At 42.8% G+C, this 21,597-nt stretch overlaps 1 protein-coding gene across 3 annotated transcripts in view; it reads right to left on the reverse strand.

Moving 5' to 3' along the window:
- Window positions 1–3,463: 3,463 nt before the first annotated feature.
- The window catches only part of rragd (ras-related GTP binding D), a 55,629-nt gene continuing 37,495 nt past the window's right edge, over window positions 3,464–21,597 (reverse strand). The window contains exons 7-8 of one of the 3 annotated variants that reach the window (XM_084482261.1): window positions 19,661–19,690; window positions 18,264–19,555 (exon numbers count right to left, since the gene is read on the reverse strand). In XM_084482261.1, coding sequence (XP_084338387.1) covers window positions 19,413–19,555; window positions 19,661–19,690 — 173 coding nt within the window. In that variant the 3' untranslated portion in view covers window positions 18,264–19,412. Of the gene's footprint in view, window positions 3,569–18,263; window positions 19,556–19,660; window positions 19,691–21,597 lie in introns of those variants that run through there. The other 2 variants (XM_084482263.1, XM_084482262.1) reach the window with 2 other exon arrangements.

Consider the following 21,597-nt stretch of genomic DNA (forward strand, 5'->3'; position numbering starts at 1 on the left):
TGAGCCTGATAAGAGTTCACTGCACTTCACGATGGCTACGCTATACCGCGCTACCGCGTCCACACGACCTGCTCTGGTGGAGCGAAAGGGTGGGAAAGTGGTGGTCGTGCGTCCTTGCGCTTACCCGTGCGCGCCCGTCCGTCAGCAGTGCGCGCTCGAAGGGCGCCTCCTACCTGGCAGGCAGTGCGTGCGTATGTCTGTGCACGTGCCCGCGCGTACGGTCCGAACATCTGCCCAGCGAGGCATGCAAAACGGGATTATATTGGCAGTAAAAAAGTACATTGTGATAGGCATGACATGCATTTCATAGGGGGGGGATCATGTGTGCATGCTGGAAGTATAGCTTATATTTTAATGGTTAAAACAATTATAGGCCAATGCTATTTTATTGATATGTTATCAAGGTTATGGTGGGGGGGGGGGTTAAGATTGCAGCAATGATGCAGCAATGGTTTTCCTGCAGTAGGGCTAGTTGAGGAGTGAAGCTCTCAAGTAGCCTCTCAGCAAGACCACTAGTTAGGAGACGGAGTGAGCATGGCAGATGCGCATCCCTTTGAAGATTTACTGGCTGCCCCTACACATGTGTCGTATTTCCCCGGAACTGTGTAGCCTTTGAGCAAAGCACGGCTCATCAGGGATTTAACAGTGTTCCGCTCTGGCTCAGCGTGAGCTGGCTCCTTGGCAATGTGTCAGAGAGCATAGCATATGTAAAAAAAACGAGACAAACCCAACTTTCTCTAGGACTTTCTCTCAATGTTTTAGCAGAGGAAGATTTTGGTTAATTTCAACATGTCCTCTCTGTCCATAGGGTATTTTTTAAGTCAAATTAATATTATGCATTGCATTTTGGATTTGTAACCTACAAAGGCAAACAGTTCAGAATAAATGTTTTATTTCATAAAAAAGGGAACAATCTGGTCACATCCCCTAGATGTATACTCCAGGTCATTGTCATAATATATGATGAGTGATAGTTCTGGCAATGCCTTGTTACACACAGAGGAGACAACAGGCTGAGGTCATGTTGTGTTCATTGTGATTCCGGTGTTGTATGCCAGAACCATCACCACCACCACCTCAAGTATATCTGGCCGACTCCCCTCCCTCCCTCCCTCCCTCCCTCCCTCCCCCCTACCTCCCCTTGGATGGAGGGCTCTCCATGCCAGTGGGGGACCAACCTACTCCTCTCACCTCTGTGCCATCCGCATTCACTCAACGGCAAATTGGCTTCACAAACAGCCTCATTTCCTGCCAGGCGGCCGGCTAATACATCATGCATGGTAGGAGATGGGAGTGTGTTTGTGTGTGTCCATGGTAGTGGTAGTAGACTGCTGTGGGGAAACACATCTTCACCTTAACTGCTCCTTTACCACTTCTCCTTTCTCCAATCACATCTCAAGGTTGCAGAATATATAGGCAGTTTCCCCCTTCCCCACAGACAGCACCTTGCATTGTTCTAATTGTCTTGTATTATCTGTTCTGTTATTCTTAAGCACTTTGTAACTTTGTTTGGAAAAGGGCTATATAAATAAAGTTATTGTTATGTTCCCTAGGGTTTAGTGCATAGCACGATGATATTGTTTTAGGCCAATTACGCGATTTCCGAGCACAACCAAACCGCTTGTCATCTGCGAGAATGTCTAAATGTCAGACGACGAGGGGCCGTGGAGAGGGTGGTTAGAGGCGGCCCTTAAAGCCTTCCAGGTTTGGATTCTCTCGACCTAAAGGTTTGGGACAAACCTCTTTGAACAAATTGTGTGAGCACAGTGACACTCGAATGCCTCCGAGAGGCTTCTGGTTCTGCCGACGCCCCTTACAAGAGGACAAAATTACATCAGGAACTAGCAGCAGTGATACGGCAAGAGTCAAGAGGCATTCCGCTCGGTGACTGTAGATAACGCTGCTTGGAAATCGAAAAAATCAACAGAGAGGTTCCGGACCGATACGCATGTCGGATTGGTCCGGCGATGTCAGGCTAACCATCGGGAACAGTGTGGTTAACCTGACGTCTGAATCCTAGCCTTTTGAAACTAATGTAACTTTTCCTTCACCCTTTGGCATAATTGCTTGTGAACTGTATTGCCAGACAAAACACTTGCAGTACAATCATCCATTATGAAATATAATATCTAGTATAATCTATCTATAAACATGAGCCAACAGCTGGCGCCTATGCCGGTGTCGATTCATCTCCAGCGGCTGTGAAGGCTCATCCTTTGACCCCGACGGCTCCCGCGACGCATTAGAGCCAACAAAGGCAGAGAGACCGGCTTTGCTCTCATTAGAAATGCCACATAAGTTCCATTCACTCCCAGGACACGCCGCACTGAGCGGCATCGAATCCCAGGAAATAAAACCGAGTCACAATGACAGGTTGTGTTAAGCTCTCACTGCGGGAGCCTCTGGTATTTCACAGTCGTAATATGGAAGGATGGGCCTTTTGTTGTCCTCACAGTGGGGGACCTTGACAGCATTTAGCAGGGCGACAAACACACTTGATGAAATGGGTTAACAGCTTATAAAAGGTCGCTCTCGGGGGAGCCTGTACTTCAGACATACACACTGAGACGGCGGTTTACATTACATCAAGACCCATCTATGTTGACTTGGCGTGATCCTGTGTGACACTCATTATATAGAGATCTATTGGCAAGCCATGCATCATGATGGCATCCACTCTGTTCCTTGAAAACAAGGATTTATGAATGATGGGCTCGGTAAAGTCATAAAAAAAGTCAAAGTCATACAAACTTTAATTTATAGTGGGAAACCACAACTCAAACACAGGCACCGGTAATAGACTGATTCATATTTTTTCTAGGAACAAGTGCCATAATGACCATATGTTCATTATAAATTTTAGAGAAAACTATTTTCTTTAAGCGACTCATACTTACTTCATTAGCATAGAGTACTTACAAGCCAATGTGTGTGGAGCCTGCCAAATGGGCTGGGTGTTGGAAACGTGTTAGTCCCACGATACCAGACGATTGAGATCTAGCCACCTACCAATGATCAGGGGATTTCTAAAGGCAAGTGTGTTGTTTGAAAGGTGGCGAGAACGGCCACGAATAGATGCAGCGAAACAAGTTGTAACAGGGAGAGAGCTTTTAATTAAAACATTTATTTTTTTATTAGTTCCAACACCACATTATTTGATTGAATGCTGTTTGTTTTATTGGGTCTGCAAGGAAGGTTATTTTAAACTCTGTAGTTGTTCCATCCGGGTTGAGAAACCTGGGTGATGGTCCTCAGTCTCCAGTTGAACGAAGCATTTGTAGACTGACCTGTGAGTGGATTCAACCGGTAACTCACATGGGTGGGACTAGCAATACCTAGTCTGTCCTGATACGTCTCCACAACATTGCAGGAGAAGGGCTTGTGAGGCTAAGGAACAAGACCAGGACAGGAATGAACCAACCTACAAGGGGGAGGGGGCCAGGAGGAAAGACCAGGGAAGGGGAGCAAAGACGGACGTCCGAGTCGGCCACACTATTCCTCCTGGAGGGCGGTGGGCCGTCCCTCAGTCATGAGCTGTTCCACTGGGGGCAGACAACAGAATCCATCTCTGCCAGCGGGGAGAAGAAATGGATGTGATGATTCCTGTTATGTTGGTACTTCAAAAACAACCAGACACTTAGAGACACGGGGATTTTAGATTAGTTCAAGCAAACCCAGGAACAAAACAACGCTGTCAAAAGAGAACATTGAACTCACTCGACTGGAAGTGCCAAAATAGCAGAGCATGAAAGGGTTCAGATCATCACGACGACTGAAACAAAGAACGATTGAAGTTTATGCCGCCGTTGCTACAGCATTGAACTTCCTTTTTGAAGTCAATATGCAGCTTAACGCATACTTCCAAGTGGCTCAGGTATAAGTGCACTGTATTATCACTTGGCCAGTTCGGTGGGCAAAGGCTGCTTCAGGACCACAGCCCACAGCACACCCAACAGGGTGATGTAATGCAGTTTATTGGCTAAATAGGATTTGCATGAAATATACCATTCAAAATTAGTCATTTAGTTTAAAACTATCAACACTCCTTTAAACAAAATAGCCTAGCCTTCCAGCCTTTCTTTTTGCAGTGAAACAAAATTACCTCCTGACTTAAATCCGAGCAGGAGAAGGAGGTATTTTGATAAGAACCTTTACTTGTTTGCTTGTTAAATGGGTCTCTGGTAAAGGTTAACTAGCTGGGATACGACCGTGTTTAAAGGAAAACACGCTACTTTATTTATCATTTCTTATCAGAAAAACCCAGCCGTTTGTGGAATTAATTCGCTTCCTTTTTTCGTCTCTCTCAATAAGCAGGCGTTGCACTGAGCATGGAAGTATCGCTGGTGAGGGCCTCCAGGAATCTATCTATTTGTTTATAAATGCAACATATTATTCCACCACGCATGATGGTTAGATGGATGTATTGTTCAAGGAAGAGAGGATGCAGTGCATTTTAAAATAAGGTCAAACTTTTAATGCAATTCTAAACACAGATCAGCACAGATGGAATCCTTGGACGTGGGGCTGCCGGTCCCTTTCACATTTTCTGTGACTGGCAATCACCAAATTCTGCAATAGAAATTCCTGGAAAGGTCATTTTCTGAAGTAATTTCCATGTGTGGGGAACTTCCCCCCCCCTTATATTTCCCATTTGTAGCTAAATTAAATAACAACGAAAAGCAACCATATGAGCTGATGATGTGGATTATAGTAATTATGATGTCCTGCTACGCGCCAGCAAAGCTTTCCATTTTACAATTTTATGTAAAATGTGTTTCGGTAAATCACAGATATTTACGGTTTTCCTATAGAGCTACACAAAATCATACTCTTACTTCTTCAATAACAATTTAGTGTAAAATCCACCCGTGTATATACCCTCCACGGAATCCTTGGCCTCTCCCTTCTAAGTAAGATGCTTCTGTAAAGTGCCTTGGCCCCATGCACAACAGTCCTCCCTGGGTATGTCAGACACTAGAGACGTAGACTGCCAGACCTGGTGAGACACCAAAGCCATAGTTCAAGCCAGAATTCTGCGATAACAGTTCAAGTCAGTTAGACTCTGCGTTGCATTTTCACTGCAGCCATCTCTTTTGTCCGTAGCCATGAAAAGAAATGCTGAATAACTATATGATCCATCCACCACCGCCTCCAATCTATTTAAGAAAGGAGAATGCCCTATCACTGCCTTGACCTCCCTACCCCTTACACAACCGCCTCTGGTACTTAACCTGCAACCTTTCTTTGACCTTCCTCTCCATAGAGTTGATGAGAGAATACGCTTCATTAGAGTGTTGGTGGATAGCCATCATTAGCCTAAACAGCAAACCACTTCGAAGAGGAAGCGTTGTGATGTCATGCTGCCGGTTTAAATAAGGACTCTTGTCTGTGTATTTTCATTTGATCTGAAGCTGTGTACACTTTTATCGTGTACTCAAAAGTAGACACGCTTCTTCAGAAAATGTTTGTTAAATAGAAATAACACACCCAGAGGTGAAAAAAAGGCAACAAATAATGAAAAGGATCTTCTTTCCAAAATGAAAGCGTTGACAAGGAAATCCCTGGGATTCACCTGGAGCTGCTGGTGGTGGTGGTGGTGAGGGCGGAAGGAGAGTGATATCATAGGACAGGCCTGCAGGAAACCAGTTCTATATTAATGTTAGGTAAAATGATGTGACATAATGTGCACAAACACACATGCATACACATAGACACAGACAGACACAGACAGACAGACAGAACCACACATAAACACACACAATCAATCAATTTGGTGTTGTGTACGTCCTATCTTTTGGTAAAATGACATGCACAAATGTACAATGATACAGAGTAGTATCTGGAACACAAGATTAGAATTTCAATGTATTTCTCAATGTAGCCTCCCTGGAAATAGATTAACCTTCAATGTGATTTTGGGCTGATTATAGTTTGTTTTAAAGTACAAAGGATCAAATGACAAAGAACTTAAAAGGAAAATACTGTGTGATTTATGAAAGATGTCAGCATATTGATTATCTTCTCTTACTACTGATCATGATCTATGTTTCTTATGCTCACAAGAATCTTAAGCATTCCATAGACCTTTAGCAGTGAATTGCTTACTGTGATTTATATTTTTTACTTACTTGCTTTCTCCTATGCTAATATATTTAATAATGCTTATCAATGTATTAACTAATGTTAATTAATGGTTACTAGACATGAGTTAAGTGCTAATTAACTGTTAGTTAGCTGTTAGTTAATGTTTATGACTGCATGTTAAGTCATGTTAAGGTGAATTGTTCATTATAGGGCCCTAATTGTAAAGTGTTATAAAAATATGTTTCCTTTGTTCTAACTCTATATTTAAAAGTGAAGAATAGCCCAAAAAATTATTTCATCACATCAAATAAAATAACTAGTTTACTTTAACACACAAATACATGCATGCACACGCACACGCACACACACTGTGGCTTGCTCTGGGTGTAATTTCCTACCTTTTTAACATTCAGCGGGACAATTAGATAGGGAATGTTTGAAAGGCCTTGCTCTCCATCCGGAATGACTAAAGCTACTCGCCTACCACACAATACCAACATGCAGCAAAGTGCAGGCACTTAGAAGCCATCCGTAGAATTGTATTTGGCACATCAGTAGTGCCTCTGTGTTCCACCCTTGCTCGCCCCTCCTGATGGAGCTTTTAGTTCTGTGAGTAACCCGCCAACACAGGGTTCTGCCGATCCACAGGCCACACACACAGGGATTCATACAGAAAAACAAAACAGTGATTGTCTAAATCCATTATCCTGTTTCTTTTTGCGTCATTGTGTCGCTGCGTCACCCAGCCCTGTATGCCAGTGGCCGCCATATCAGCATTGGGATTTCCACTGTTCAGTGGGGCGTGTGCAAACATGTGAGAATGATTAAAGTCGATTGAAGAGAGCATTAAATTCCTTTGAAAAATCATCCCACTTTATTTCCGTCTAAAGCAAAACAACGGGAGAATAATGCATTTTTTCTCATTTCTATTGGTAGTTGAAATCCCTTTTCCAAACAGATTGTTTTTTCTGGCTCGCTCTCTAGACAGAATAATTGTGTTATGGTACATCATTTATTCATTGTTTGCACGATTAATGAATTGTGTCCTATAACATAATTATCCTGTCCAGTTGAATACAGAAACTACACTGCCTAAACCTTGTTTTACCGTCGCCAACTAGAAGCGGCTGACCTTTCTGGTGAACCAGACACCAGACAGCCATTAAGTGACCACCGCTTGCTCTTCAGTACACCCATCTACCCCTCACCCTCCGTCAATGACCCCCACACAGGCGTCCATCTGACAGGCTGGTCTCCCTCGACTGGGAAGTCAGTTGGTTGGATTTAATCCAACTTTATTGGCAGGGCATCCAGAATGTGTCCTAACCTACATGAGCATCGTAAACAACATATGGCAGCTCAACCCCCAGGTCTTCTACAGTAAAAATATTGAGTACATCAATATTTGTACTTTTATGGGAGAAGTTGACCGTGGGTTTAAAGGAAGTACAAGCATTATCTCACAGACATGAGTGAAATAAGTGTGGATAAAAAGAGTCAAGGATGGCGTAAATTCCCAGGGACATCCACCTGTGGGACTTATTCACACCTTCTGCTGCCACTCAGATTAACTTTTTTTTCTAAAATGACTCCGAGTCATCCCCTGAAGTGATGAACCTCTCTGTTTCTGGCCCACCCCATCCTGACAGGAGGAGACTTCACTGATACTGACTTATATGTTAAGGTTTACTAGTTAAAGTTACACTCAAAGTCAAACAGTGTCTGCTTTATGAATGTATTCCACAGTCAGGTACGGGGGTATTGTTGTCGATTGTTGTTGTTATTTTTACTTATATATATGTGGTATAGGCATTTGTTTTCATTGATTAGACTTTGTTACTTTATTCAAGATTGTTTTTGTCACACATGTCAACCACCTCGAGCCATTGATCACTGGCAGACAATTTACTCTCATAAATACATGAGGATTATAATGTATTTCTTTATATCGGTTTAGCTGCTTTCACATATGGACGTACAACCGTCTATTATCCCACTATTCTCTCGACGGGCCTTATATGTGAATGACATATCCTGACGTTGGACCTCCTGAAAAAAGACTACACCTCAGGTAGTATTTTAACCGGCAGAAATGTTAATTACCTTATGTGAATGAGCAGTAAAATCGGCATTCAGACCAGTTGAGTGGGCGTGTTGATGACGCTTCGGTCTACGTTTGCACGTCAGTGGGTGGTACCCGCACCCTAATCGATAATCAGCCTGCATGCCTTTTGTTCGCTGAATGGTTTAAAAAATATTTAAATGTGGCACTGCTTTTCAGAGTCATTTGTGGTGGACGCTAAATGATAGGTCTTATCGTAACCCTCAGAGTACACTGTAAAAAATAAAAAGTGAATTCAACTTGAAATTTCAAGGAAACTGTCTGCACAGGATTTTTGGGTTTTCATGTCAAGTCAAACCACGTTTTGAAGAAAATATCACACAGTTGTGCAAACTTAATTATTATAGTTGTATCAGCTAATTTCAAAGTTGAGACAACTACGTTTTTTTGGTCCAAATAACTTGTCTTTCATAACAATGAAAGCTTCACAAATCTAGTTGTACACACTAATAATTCTAAGTCAATATTATATTGAATCGTTCATGTGTAAAAACATCCATTTTGAGTTTTTCTTACAAAGGAAATCCTATTAACAATTACACAAACAGACAATAAACCAGCTTTTTCATTTTAAACCATTTTGCATGTTTATTTTTCACCATGAGGGTAATAAACTGCTTTAAAACTTAGGATACCATAGGATTCATAGGATCCCATATGTGACATGCTGGCTCTATGCATGCATATATATGCATGCATAGAGGAGGAGGAGACCGGGGGAGACCACGCTGTTTCAAAGTGTGGCGCAAGTCAGTATAAATGAAAGTAACCAAAAAGGTCATGCGAAGATCAGTCCATGTGTTAGAAACAAAGGACCAAAGGAAATCAAATGCCTGGAGGAGGGAGAAGCCAGGTCTGTTGTCTGGGCAGGCTCTATATACTGCGGTCCTGGTCCAACCTACGCCTGCCGACAATCTCCTAATTAGTAGGGAGAGAAACACAGGCATACAAACAGCAGGCGCGGGGTCAAAGACCCACCTGGGTCGTCACATCCCCCCCTTAAAACAGAAGCCCACCTAGATGGGATTCTGTACCAAAGAAACAATCAAAATAAATCAATCAATAACCAATCAATCCAAAACAAGTAGAAACAACCAAAAACAACAAAAACTAAACCACCACCAGCTATCTCCAACCAACATTCATACACACTACCACTCCTCTCGCCCACCAGTCTCCCGACCTCCTGTCCCACAGCAAAACCGGGCCCGAGCACTTTAAGATGGACAGGGGAGGAGTCAAATAATAACATGCATGAAATCAACCACCTATTCCACCACCTCCGGGCACTAACGCATGGGAAGTTGGAACCATAGGATTCAATTCTTATTTGTTTATTTTGCCAACTCAGTTTATGCAGTGAGATCAACTTTTAACCAGAAACGTTTGGAAGTTAGTTGAAACAGCTCAAATAAACAGTTTACAGTGCAACTTGTAGTTTTATATTCACTCAATGTAAAAATCCTTTTAAGACCAGCAATTTCAAGTTATCGTTTTTTACAGTGTACACATCATACAATAAATTACAATACATGAGTTCACAGCTAGCCTGCACGCGTATATAGAAAACTTAATATAAAACTTAATATGAAAAATAAATATAAAACTTAATTTTATATTTATTTTGTTACAACTTTCCTGCTGTCGGCTCCCAGACCGTAGTTGAGTAGCACAGGGGAGACGTTCCCTCCAGCGCTGTTGGATGTTCTCTCGGGGGTAACGGCAGTGGGTCTGCTTATAGGTTTGAATATTGTCGGAAGGAAGCGGCCACCGATTCTTGACAGGCTGGGTACTTTATTCTCAGTTTGACTAACTTTACAGTACACGTTTGCACAGATACAACCGGACTTGTTCTTTACTTCACTAAACTGACACACGCTACCACTCGCTCTCCTCGCTCATCCACTCACTCTACATTTGTCCCAGTGTTTGTTAGATGTGAAATTAAGCCAAAAAAGACGCTCTCTTCCTCCGGCAACAGTCGTTCGCGAGCCTTTCTTGTTCGTCGTTTCTTCTATTTGTCTCTAACTCATGGTACAATCTTTCATCGATCAATGCGGATGTTGTGGATGCAACGGTATATATGATGCATCGCTGCAGCAACATTTTAGATGATCGCGATGAGTTCTGCCCATTCTACCTCCGTGCTGTCTGCGGTCAAACCAAAACAAACCTCGACCCTACGTCATATCCTACCTCTTGCAAGCCCGCCCCCCTAAACCAGCTCACGATCAAACCTCCTGATCCACAGGATCAGTTAATGTAGAACTGAAGTAGGGGACATGGGAGGGGCCTAATTCCTAGGCCCAATGCAGTGTTTGCATTCATGTATTGATTTGTCAGTACATGAGTTATTTGCAAACCAACTCAGGTATTGTCGTTGCTGTTACAATGGATAAAGAAGTATTTATCTTTAAAATCCTTTTCTTTCTTGATCTCTCTAATTTTGAGAATGTTGTGTTTTATATATAGCGTTATACAGTGTTGTAATGTAACGAAGTACAAATACTTTGTTACTGTACTTAAGTACAATTTTCACATATCTGTACTTTACTTTGTTATTTTTATTTCTGACAACTTTCACTTTTACTCCACTACATTTCCTAAATAAAATGTGTACTTTTACTCCGATACATTTCTCCTAACCATCTTCGTTACTCGTTACTACAAATTAAAATCAGAAGAAGTTTGAGTTGGTGACGTAATGTCCGTTTGTTGTCATGTCAACCGCCAAGCGCGAAGAAGAAGAAGTCCCGCTTGTCCGGGCATGTCACATTATTGATGCCACCATGGAAGCACCTGCTGCAGGCTCTGCTGCTAACGTTACCACTCCGGTAGCAGATGACGAGCATCTCGACTACAGTGGCGAACTTGGCGAACTCCGTGGTGGTGACGAAGATAACGTTAAACACCTGTGGCCGTATTTGCAAGAAATATTTTAACCAATATATAACCCTCTAATTCACTTAAAAAAAAAAAAAACCTTTACTTTTACTCTTACTTTTAATACTTAAGTACACTAAATGTCAGGTACTTTAAGACTTTTACTCAAGTAATATTTTAAAAGGTGACTTTAACTTCTACCAAAGTCATTTTCTGGTAAGTTACTTGTATTTTACTCAAGTATCGCTTTCAAGTACTTTATACAAGACTGGCGTTATACAACCGGATAACGCTTTTGGGGTGGGAGTCACAACACCCTGTAAGGGGATAATGATGTTGGGGTGGTAGTGTAAGATGATAATGATGTTGGAGTGGTAGTGTAAGATGATAATGATTTTGAGGTAGTAGTGTAAGATGATAATGATGTTGGGGTGGTAGTGTAAGATGATAATGATGTTGGGTGGTAGTGTAAGATGATGTTGGGGTGGTAGTGTAAGATGATAATGATGTTGGGTGGTAGTGTAAGATGATGATGTTGGGGTGGTAGTGTAAGATGATAATGATGTTGGGTGGTAGTGTAAGATGATAATGATGTTGAGGTGGTGGTGTAAGATGATAATGATGTTGGGGTGGTAGTGTAAGATGATAATGATGTTGGGTGGTAGTGTAAGATGATAATGGTGTTGGGGTGGTAGTGTAAGATGATAATAATGTTGGGGTGGTGGTGTAAGATGATAATGGTGTTGGGGTGGTAGTGTAAGATGATAATGGTGTTGGGGTGGTGGTGTAAGATGATAATGGTGTTGGGGTGGTAGTGTAAGATGATAATGGTGTTGGGGTGGTAGTGTAAGATGATAATGGTGTGTGTAAGGGGATAATGATGTTTGGGTGTGTGTGTCTGGGGGGGGGGGTTAGCTGGAGGTAAGTTGCTTCCACTGTGCAAAGTGTCTGAAGACAGTTGCAGCAATGCTCCAGGACATGTGATTGGGGGTCCTTAAAGTACGGCCGCCATTGTCATTCCACCAGTGCTGTGGCTCTTTCACATTGAGCAGATGGAGTACAAAAGTAAAATTGTGATTTCCTTCATCAGCTTCTTCCTTCATGTCTGGGGGATCTCAAGCGCGGCAGAGGAGAACTGTCCTGGTTACTGATTGCCTTCAGCACGATGTAAGCATAGCAAAGAACCCCCCCCGCCACCCCAATACACACACACACACACATGTATCCGGCAAACTGGGACATCGCTGTCATCAGTTCAGGCAGAGCCACCTGCAGCACGGCATCGGGGAGCATGGTCAGACTTAATGCCCGTCTTGTGTTTGACACGGCCGGTGACCTCTGCTTCACGCAAGGAGCACATCTCGCCTCCACCGATTCACAGAAATAGTAACAGGAAGAGGAGGTAGCGGGTAGCTCGCTCCGTGATGAATCCCGATATCTAATCCTCCTTGTAGTGGTCTGGGAAGGAGTGACCGTCACACACACCTGGCATCCACATCGGTTTGTTTAGCTTCACCCGCGAAACACACAATCTGTCAGGTGGAACACGACTGCATTGCGGGATTGAAAACAGGATTTCCTGCGGTTGTTTCCGTGCCAAGTGCAACAAGGCTCCGATGGTGGAGACGTTAAGGCACGTCCAAGCAGTGCGGCGTCATTAACATACATCAAATGTCAATTCTGCTTAAGGAGTATACCACCAATTACTTTGTTGTGCTTCCATGGGATTTGCGGTCTGGCATTAATCCTGTTTACTTCCTCTGGAGTTGTCTGGAGTGTGTAGGGGTGTGTGTGTGTAGGTGTGCAGGTCTGTATGTGCGTGTGTGTGTGTAGGTGTGTGCGTGAGTGTGTAGGTATCCGTGTGCGTGTGTGTGTGTGTGTGTGTGTGTGTGTGTGTGTGTGTGTGTGTGTGTGTGTGTGTGTGTGTGTGAGAGACCAGATTTGTGGCTGCAGCAGACTTTTCTTGTTGTTCCTACTGAGCATTTGCTTTGCATTTGTATGCAGACCCAGGCTATAGCTCAGTCACCAAATAGCACACGTTCAAGTTTGGCCACAAGCACTGTTGTACCCGAGCACTCACAAGACTCCTGCCAAATTCATTACAATCCTGCTGACAAGCAAATATACACACATGATTTCATTTTCCAGCAAACGCTGTTCAATGTCACATTGGCCACGCAGAACTAGACAAATCCATGCTTTCCAATAAATAAGATCACACCCGTTTTCAATATCAAGATGATATTGTCACCACCGCTTATGTCACTACATCCCATGGATAAGAGCCATCGTTTAGTGACGCGCGTTTAGCCTCCTGAATGTACGCGGTTTGACCTTTTACACGCGTTAATCTCACTATTAGTCCGCTCACATCTTAAATGTCTTCCAGACACAGCAGGTCAACAGACAGCATCTGTCGACATCCATTCGACCGATGATCTAAATCCTTCGAGTTTTAAAATCGGCGTTATACCACCTTATTTACTTTCATGTTTACGGCGCGTCGCGTTAAGACGAAGAGAGGGAGGAAACCGACATAAAACCATGTCTGTGACGGCTTCTGATTGGCGCTGGCACTCGGAGGGACTCGGCGCTCCGAGTCCCTCCGAGTTAAATATGCTAATAGCTCGCTTGCACGAGTACAGGAGCACGCCACCACCGCCGCCGCAATGTCGCACAGATTTTTTATGGCGTTCACAAACAGCGCTGGCACTCGTCCGGATGTGAACACTCACCTCCTCCTCCTCCTGCCCCTGCAGAGCCCTCCCATCCAGATCCACTCTGCGCCGTGCTTCACCACCATGACCATGATGATGATGATGAGCATCATGGGATGAATAGATACTGGGGCCTGCATAAAAGAAGCAAGGTGGGCCTGTGGCACGCTGGCAATTCTGTGGATGTTTGTGTGAGTTAAGAGGAAGAATGTGTGTGAGCAAACTGAAACCCCCACGTCTCCTCTGCATTGCTCAACATTTGGGAGACACACAAACACACACCCACACAAAACATCCATCCACACACATGTGCAGGCACACACACACACACATACAAAACATCCATCCACACACATGTGCAGGCGCACACACACACACACACACACACACACACACACACACACACACACACACACACACACACACACACACACACACACACACACACACACACACACACACACACACACACACACACAAAACCCTTCCACCCATACCAATTCACCAAACCCATGCAGCCACCCATCCACCTCCACACTTAAACACAGACCCACACACACCCACACACACACAGGGAGTGTCACCCCCCCGACAGCGAAGGCCTCTGAGGACCCGGGTGGCCGTGTCACCCCTCACCCTTTGAGCTGCATGTGTGCAGCAGAGCAGCAGATCTCCTGGGTGTTCTCCCAGACACACGGGGTTGACAGCCTTCATCTCTGTGCCTCCGTATCTAAAGCTGAGGCCAGCCCATCCCGTATGAGTGGCGGAGCCCGGGGCGTCTTTAGAGCCAGACGCTATATAAAAATAGAATATGGGCGCATGGCAGGGTTGCACAGGGGCTAGCACTGTTGCCTCACAACAACGGGTCCTCGGTTCAGACCTTGCTCTGTTCTCCAACTTTCTGTGTGGAGTTTGCATCTTCTCCCTGTTCTCACGTGGGTTACCACCGGGTGCTCCGGTGTCCTCCCACATCAAAGAAAAATGTTTTGTTAATGCCATCCGTCCATGTTTGGTGCCCTTGACCTAGGCAGAAGCCCCGCATTTGGTCCCCAGGTGCGGCACTGTGGCTGCCCACTGCTCCTAATGCTCCCAGTGATGCTAGTGATGCTACTGATGGGTTAAATGCAGAGTCCTCCATTTCCTTCGGGATCAATAAAGTATTAAGAAGATATCAGTGTCACGATTAAGGGGATATTGGTAGCGTCTGGGGTCTAAGCTTCACAAATGTAAATGTTTTTCAAAAGGGGGAGGATTCCTCAGGCGTACTTCCCCTTGAATCGTCTTGTACCCTACACATCCCTTAAGAAAATAACAACAAAAAACTAAATAAGTAAATACAACATTTAAAGTTATGCAAACTTTATGGATTTCCACGATGTAAGCTTGTGTTTAAATGGACTTGCTCCTCAGCCTCTCTGTAAATACATTAAGAATCTACAGAGCTGCTGCAGATCCACCAGAGCAGCTTCAAGTGGCAACTGTAAAGTTTCATTTTTGTTCCACAACACCCATTCTAGTGACGGGTGTTGCAATTGAGCCTCCGCTATGAGCACTATGATACTTGCATTGGATAGCTGTTCTCAGTTTGTCTATGTACACTGTATCTGTCCCTATCAAATAAACCATAAATAAATAAAATATCTAAAAAAAAAAAATATGTATGAAGGTTATGAGTCAAAAACATTCTTATTTTAGAGTTTGGTTCAGGAGCTGACAGACCCCACAACAAGATGACCCCCTCTTCTCCAGACTATATGTGTGTGCTGTTGCACCAGGGACAGTGTGTGTGTGTGTGTGTGTGTGTGTGTGTGTGTGTGTGTGTGTGTGTGTGTGTGTGTGTGTGTGTGTGTGTGTGTGTGTGTGTGTGCGTGCATGCGTGCGTGCATGCTGGATGGCTGGGTGGAGGGGTTGAGGACCAGATGGGGAGCACTCAGCCAGAGCGGTGGCTTTTCAGCCAGGCACTGGTGGGATTATAATTCTACACATGAAATTGTCTTATGCAACACATTGTAGCGCAGTTGGACACACACACACACACACACACACACACACACACACACACACACCAGCAGCTGTTACACAATCCCTGTCTGACCTGGTAAGGAGACACACATGGGAACACGTACACGCAAGCATAGACACTTAAAATGCACTCAGACACACACACACACACACACACACACACACACACACACACACACACACTTGTAGAACACATGGTGGAATACGATGGTAAGCCCATGGCAGAAAGCCCACACACGTGTAATCTTAACATGTTAGGACAACAAGCTACATCCGATTTGTAATCCATAGGCAAAGTAGATAATTGCCTTGGACCTCCATAGCAAACAATACGATATTTTCACAGCGATTTTCCTATTTGCACTATCCATGTTGATGGTTACATCATGCCTAACCACCATCCTCCAACCACTGCTCGATCTCCCAGTTAATGCAGGTTGCTCAACCATAGCATCTTGGACGGCTGTATGTTTAATCTCCATTCGGCTGGCGCAATCAAATCTTTAAACCCCACCCCTTTAGGCTTCGTGCCTTCATTAAACAGCGTTGAGGCAAGAGTTCCAAAAATGATAAGACAAAGCGCAAGAGAGGCGCAGAGAAATTGCGGTCGGAAAATAGACAGGCCCTTGAGGCAGATGCTGCCAAATGTGCCACATTGAATGATATGTTTGGACTTACTTCAGCACCCGCCAAACTGAATTGTTAAATAAGAGACGGCTGTCCATGGTATACTAAGATTGTGGTGGGCTGGACTCTTGACAAAAGGCCCGGGATTGTCCCAGCCCAGCCCAGTACTTACACAGTACACACTAATTCACCGAGATGGGCCAGCTCTGTGTTCTAAGGATGCGTAACTCTGAAGCTGCGAGTGGCAGCCCGTCACAGCTTCTCTTAACCGCAGGGGATTGATAAAATAACGTCTTATCCCATTTTTCAGAAGGACCCATTGAGACAGGTTTCAATTCACCCTGGACTTCCCATTTGAGATTTTCTGCTCTTTTCAAACAGTTGACAGCTTGCACTGTTTGCTTTCCATCTTAGCCAGGCCTGATCGCTCCAGCCAACCATCTGAAGTTAATGTTGAACTGATTTGTGAAATAAGGGTTTCTACACTCTAAAATCATGCCAGACAATCTCCAATATAGCAAACATGGGCTTCAATGGGCTAACCAATTTTGACAAACGTAATAATGATCAATCCGATCTGTTGTCTACAGCACAGTTTTATAGTCTGATCAAACTGAATCACCTCTAGCCTTAACATTTATTGGATTGTGTGACTTTTGAACTTTCACACCAACAGTTTTCAGCCAATCAGTTTTCAGCATTTCTACGGAGCATGTGGATGCACCTGTGGCGGAGCTGTGATACCGTTGTGTACCAACATGTGATTGACAGGCAAGATGGATTCTCTGGGCAAAAATGAGCCCGCGGCCACCTCTAAATGGTCTCACTTAGAGGCAGGCGTACGCTCACCTTGAAACAGATATTCTCACAGGGCCTTTTATCTCACTAAAGCCTGATGGATGGCAACAGCATTTGGTACAAATGATACTCCAGTTATAGCTCTTAAACCTCACCTACAGCGCCTTTAAGGGAGTCAAGGTCAGTGGGTGGTCGGTGGTCTCAGGGTCAGCCCCCCCTCTTAGCCTAGGGTCTGTAGAGATCCATACCCTAACCCTAACCTGGACATAGGTGACAGTAAGATGGACCCCCAGACCACGTTGGATGCAGGGGTGTGGGGGGATGCAGGCAGGGTAGGGGTGGTGGTCCTGTCTGGCCCTCCCTCCCTCTCCCAGGCAGACCTGCCCTCCGTTGTACTGAATGACTACGCTAATGGTCGCTGTCAAAAACAGTGAACAGTTGAGGTTACTCTTCTTTTTCTACATGTAATTGGCATTCCAAGTCTAAAATAATACACCACCATCAACACACACACAGACACACACACACTATGGGTGTGACAGAGCGACAGAGACGGATCGTGAGAGAGCAAAAAAGAAAAGGTTTGAGTGAAAAATAAGTGGTCCACTTAGGGTTGTCATGTTGACAACTTGGAGGTTGGGAGCTCAGAAAACACTTAGAGCTGCAGACAGTGCACTTGGTGGGCCGAAAAGTTTTGTGTTCGAGAAAATGTGCAGACTGGCACAACTGTATTTGTATCCGTCAACCTGGACCAAATTACAAAGAGGTTGACAAATTGATTTGGACAGGATCTGTTTATAATTGTTCCGGAATCACTTCCGGAATATTGTAAAATGGTACAGGACTGATGGAAAAGAAAGCAAAAGGTTTCAGAAGTATTGAGCTGTCCTAGTAGAAGATACATTAGCCCAAGGTCGATAGTGATGCCAATGCGACAACAAAAGCTGGAGTGGCATTTGTAAAGGAAAATTAATGAAACAAGATGAACGTTTGTATTATAACAATCCAAAGTCATTTAATTATTCGCTAAATAACTCTTGACAAAGGCACATAAAATGTGCATGTGACCCAAAAAGGGGAGAGTAGAGTAAAATAAAAAATATTTTGTGAACTTTGGTCAACTCTGGCTTCTTGTGATTCTTGAGTTTCCCGTAGAAACCTCTGTGTGTTAATGTCAATTACATGGTGTCGTGTACATGCGACCACAGTGTGACGAACCCAATCAACGACAGCACAGCCCGACCATCCCTTCCCTTTCTTCTACAGTTACATTGACACAGATTCTCTGCCACCACATGTACACGATGTGTATAAGCCTAATGCATAGCTAGTAGGGGTGTAACGATACACTTAAGTCATGGTTCGGTATGTTTTTCGGTACAGCAGTTTTTATTATTTTATTAAACTATTTGATTTTGATTTGATTTATTAAATTGTATCAAACAAAGACACTAACAGAGTGTGTGATAATCAATAAAAACATAATTCAAAAAAAATATATTATATATTTTTCTCTCCGTACGTACCGAAATGAAACGTGCATCGAACCGTTAGACCCGTACTGAAATATTTTGGTTCGAATACGCGTATCGTTACACCCCTAATAGCTAGTCTGCCAAAACAGTAATCACCATTCATGTATTGTATGTGCACAAGGACAAACATGAAATGATGCCATTGGCCACTGTGTTCACCAGTTTGAATGGAAGCTTTGACTGAAAATACGCTGTCATGAAAAATCAATAAATACAAGCAAATACAAAATTAAGAGTAAACCGTGCTTTCCTGGTATGAAAGAGTCGATTTCTTTGTATTATATTAAAGGCATAAAACATTTTTTTCTGGATAAGTGTTGAAAGTGTAACGCAGAGCAAGGTGAAAAACATTCCTTAGTTCAAACACAGGATTGTTTTACTACAGCGGTTCTATTTACAGTTCTGCAGAACCATCTTAAATAAAGTCAAGCAATACCTCAGAGGGTCCCTTGTGAGTATTGCACATCTAGTTCTAGCCTTACCTCGCTCCATTGCTCAAACCATAAATCAATGGCCAATTGGAACAAACGAAAGACACCACAGTCTTGAATTGTCCAATCAGAGTTCAAATACAGATATGTATTATTGTTGTTGTTGATGATGTTGTTGTCTGCGGGCACAGTCTCAATGAGGGTTTCCATTGGCTGTTGCTTGCTTGCTCCGCCTCCTCTGACTTAAGAGCTTGCGATTCTTCTGAACCTCCACACGGACATCAAAGACCTCTTGAATGGCTTTTCTAAAACAATGGAAGTTGTAGTCGATGAGTCCTGAAGGAATAAAGAAGTAATAGCTGTCAGATCATTATGAATAATACAAACGGGATATTGCCATCGCTCTGTCCCTATGGTTATAAATGCAATATGTATCTGTACCTGCTCGATTACTCTTTATCTCTGTGCTTTCTGTTGGGATTTAATAAAGCATACATTTATAATTCACTACAAATTCAATGCGTTAATGCAACTTGTAGAGAAGCTGGCAAAAGTATTTTAATTACAATATTGTTAAATTATTCAAATAGTTTATTTAAAAAAGGACAGCTACAGTAGTATGATTATGCAATTATAATCCCATCTCTTTACGCACCTGATTTCATCCTTAAAAAAGTAATTAAAATGCCTCCCTATAGATGTCATCATTCTGAATATCAAAGGACCCTGTGTGTGTCTCTGGTTGGACCATCGGACCATATGTGATAGATAATACAATCCAAATCTTTGGGAGACTCTTTATTCTCAGTCTGTGTGATCAGCAAGAGGAAATGAAACAGACAGGGAACTGAAGCTGAAGAATGTTGTGACATGTTTGATGTCAGAAATAACACGTATGCCATGTGGAATAATAATGATTTCCCCTTATGCTTTTCTACAAAATTAATGCCACAAAAGTTGAACAATAGACAAGAATGCTATTCTTGGGGGGGAAAGTTGTATGTGAATAAATACTAAGGGATGTATAATACCCATGAAGCCACCTGCTGATTTTGTGTAAACTAACAGCATCCGTGATGGTGTGCGCGTGTGCATTGGTGCGTGTGTATATGTGCGTGGGCTGTGCCCAAAATCACTTTGGGCCCAGCGTTACAAGAAAAGATACTGAAACTAGCAGACACTCTGGCATATTTTACTGACTTACATATTACACAACTGACTTGGGAGGTAGAATTCCTTATAACAAAAACACTAAGCCTTACAACATGGTAACTGGCTTCCTGGCTGTCAGTGGTGTTGTCTGAAGTTGGAAAATTGTTAATTAAATGAAGTTTCAGAAGAAAACCACATTTTTAAATGGGCCTGTGACACCTTGACAGGCTATGTTGCGTAGCTTTAACATCAGCCTGTGCTTCATCGATACTGCTGCTACTGTTGCATCAGATTTGAGTCTCTTCTGCGGTACTTCTGGCCTTTATGGATGACAGGTGAAAAGGTTACATTTGAATGAAGTACAAGAAACGAAAAGGGAACATGAATCAGGGACCTTCACCTTCCAAATTCAAAAGAATATTCAATTTGGAGGAGTTGTTTTATGCAAATATCTCTACAGTTACAGCCACTGACTTGGCAGCAATTATGTGGGCAACGCTATTAAATAGCACTGAGCTACCAGTGATCATCTCATCTGGATTATGTGTATAGATCAGACAATAAATGAAACAATTTCACAGTATTATAAGAGGTTATTTAGGTTCAAGTACTTTGCAGTGACTTTGCAACGATGCTGTCTTTATGCATTCAGTTTGATCTACATCTATTTGTATATGTTAACATGTACGGCCATAAAACTCTTTTGATCAACCTCATACAAAAAATTTCTCTGAAAACTAGGGCTGTCAAATTAATGCGTTAATTTCGATTAATTAATCACAGAAAAAATAATGCGTTAAAAAAATGTACGCAGATTAATATATATCTCTTATATATCTCTTATATATCTTTTTTTAATTTGAGTTTTTTTTGGCACATACAGTGGAAATGTTATTAATTTGATCTTAAAATGCAACGTATGTTAATGAAAGACATGTTTTAAATAAAACAGACATTGAACTTTAAAGTCTATTATGTCTATTATTCATTGAATCACTCATCTGCCATAATTTATTTGAATTAAATTATTTGGAAATACTTTCTCGGCAAAATGTAGGTATGCGACTAATTTAGATTCATTAATCACAGAGCCTGTAATTAATTAGATTAATTTTAATTGTAATCGCTTGACAGCCCTACTGAAAACAATAAGACCATAAGAGACCATAACAACAATAAGAGAAATCTATTTCCATATTTTTATTGTGATTATAGAGGATGTGCAC

The sequence above is a fragment of the Micromesistius poutassou genome (assembly GCF_964030765.1).
Source record: "Micromesistius poutassou genome assembly, chromosome: 17".
Lineage (NCBI taxonomy): Eukaryota > Metazoa > Chordata > Actinopteri > Gadiformes > Gadidae > Micromesistius > Micromesistius poutassou.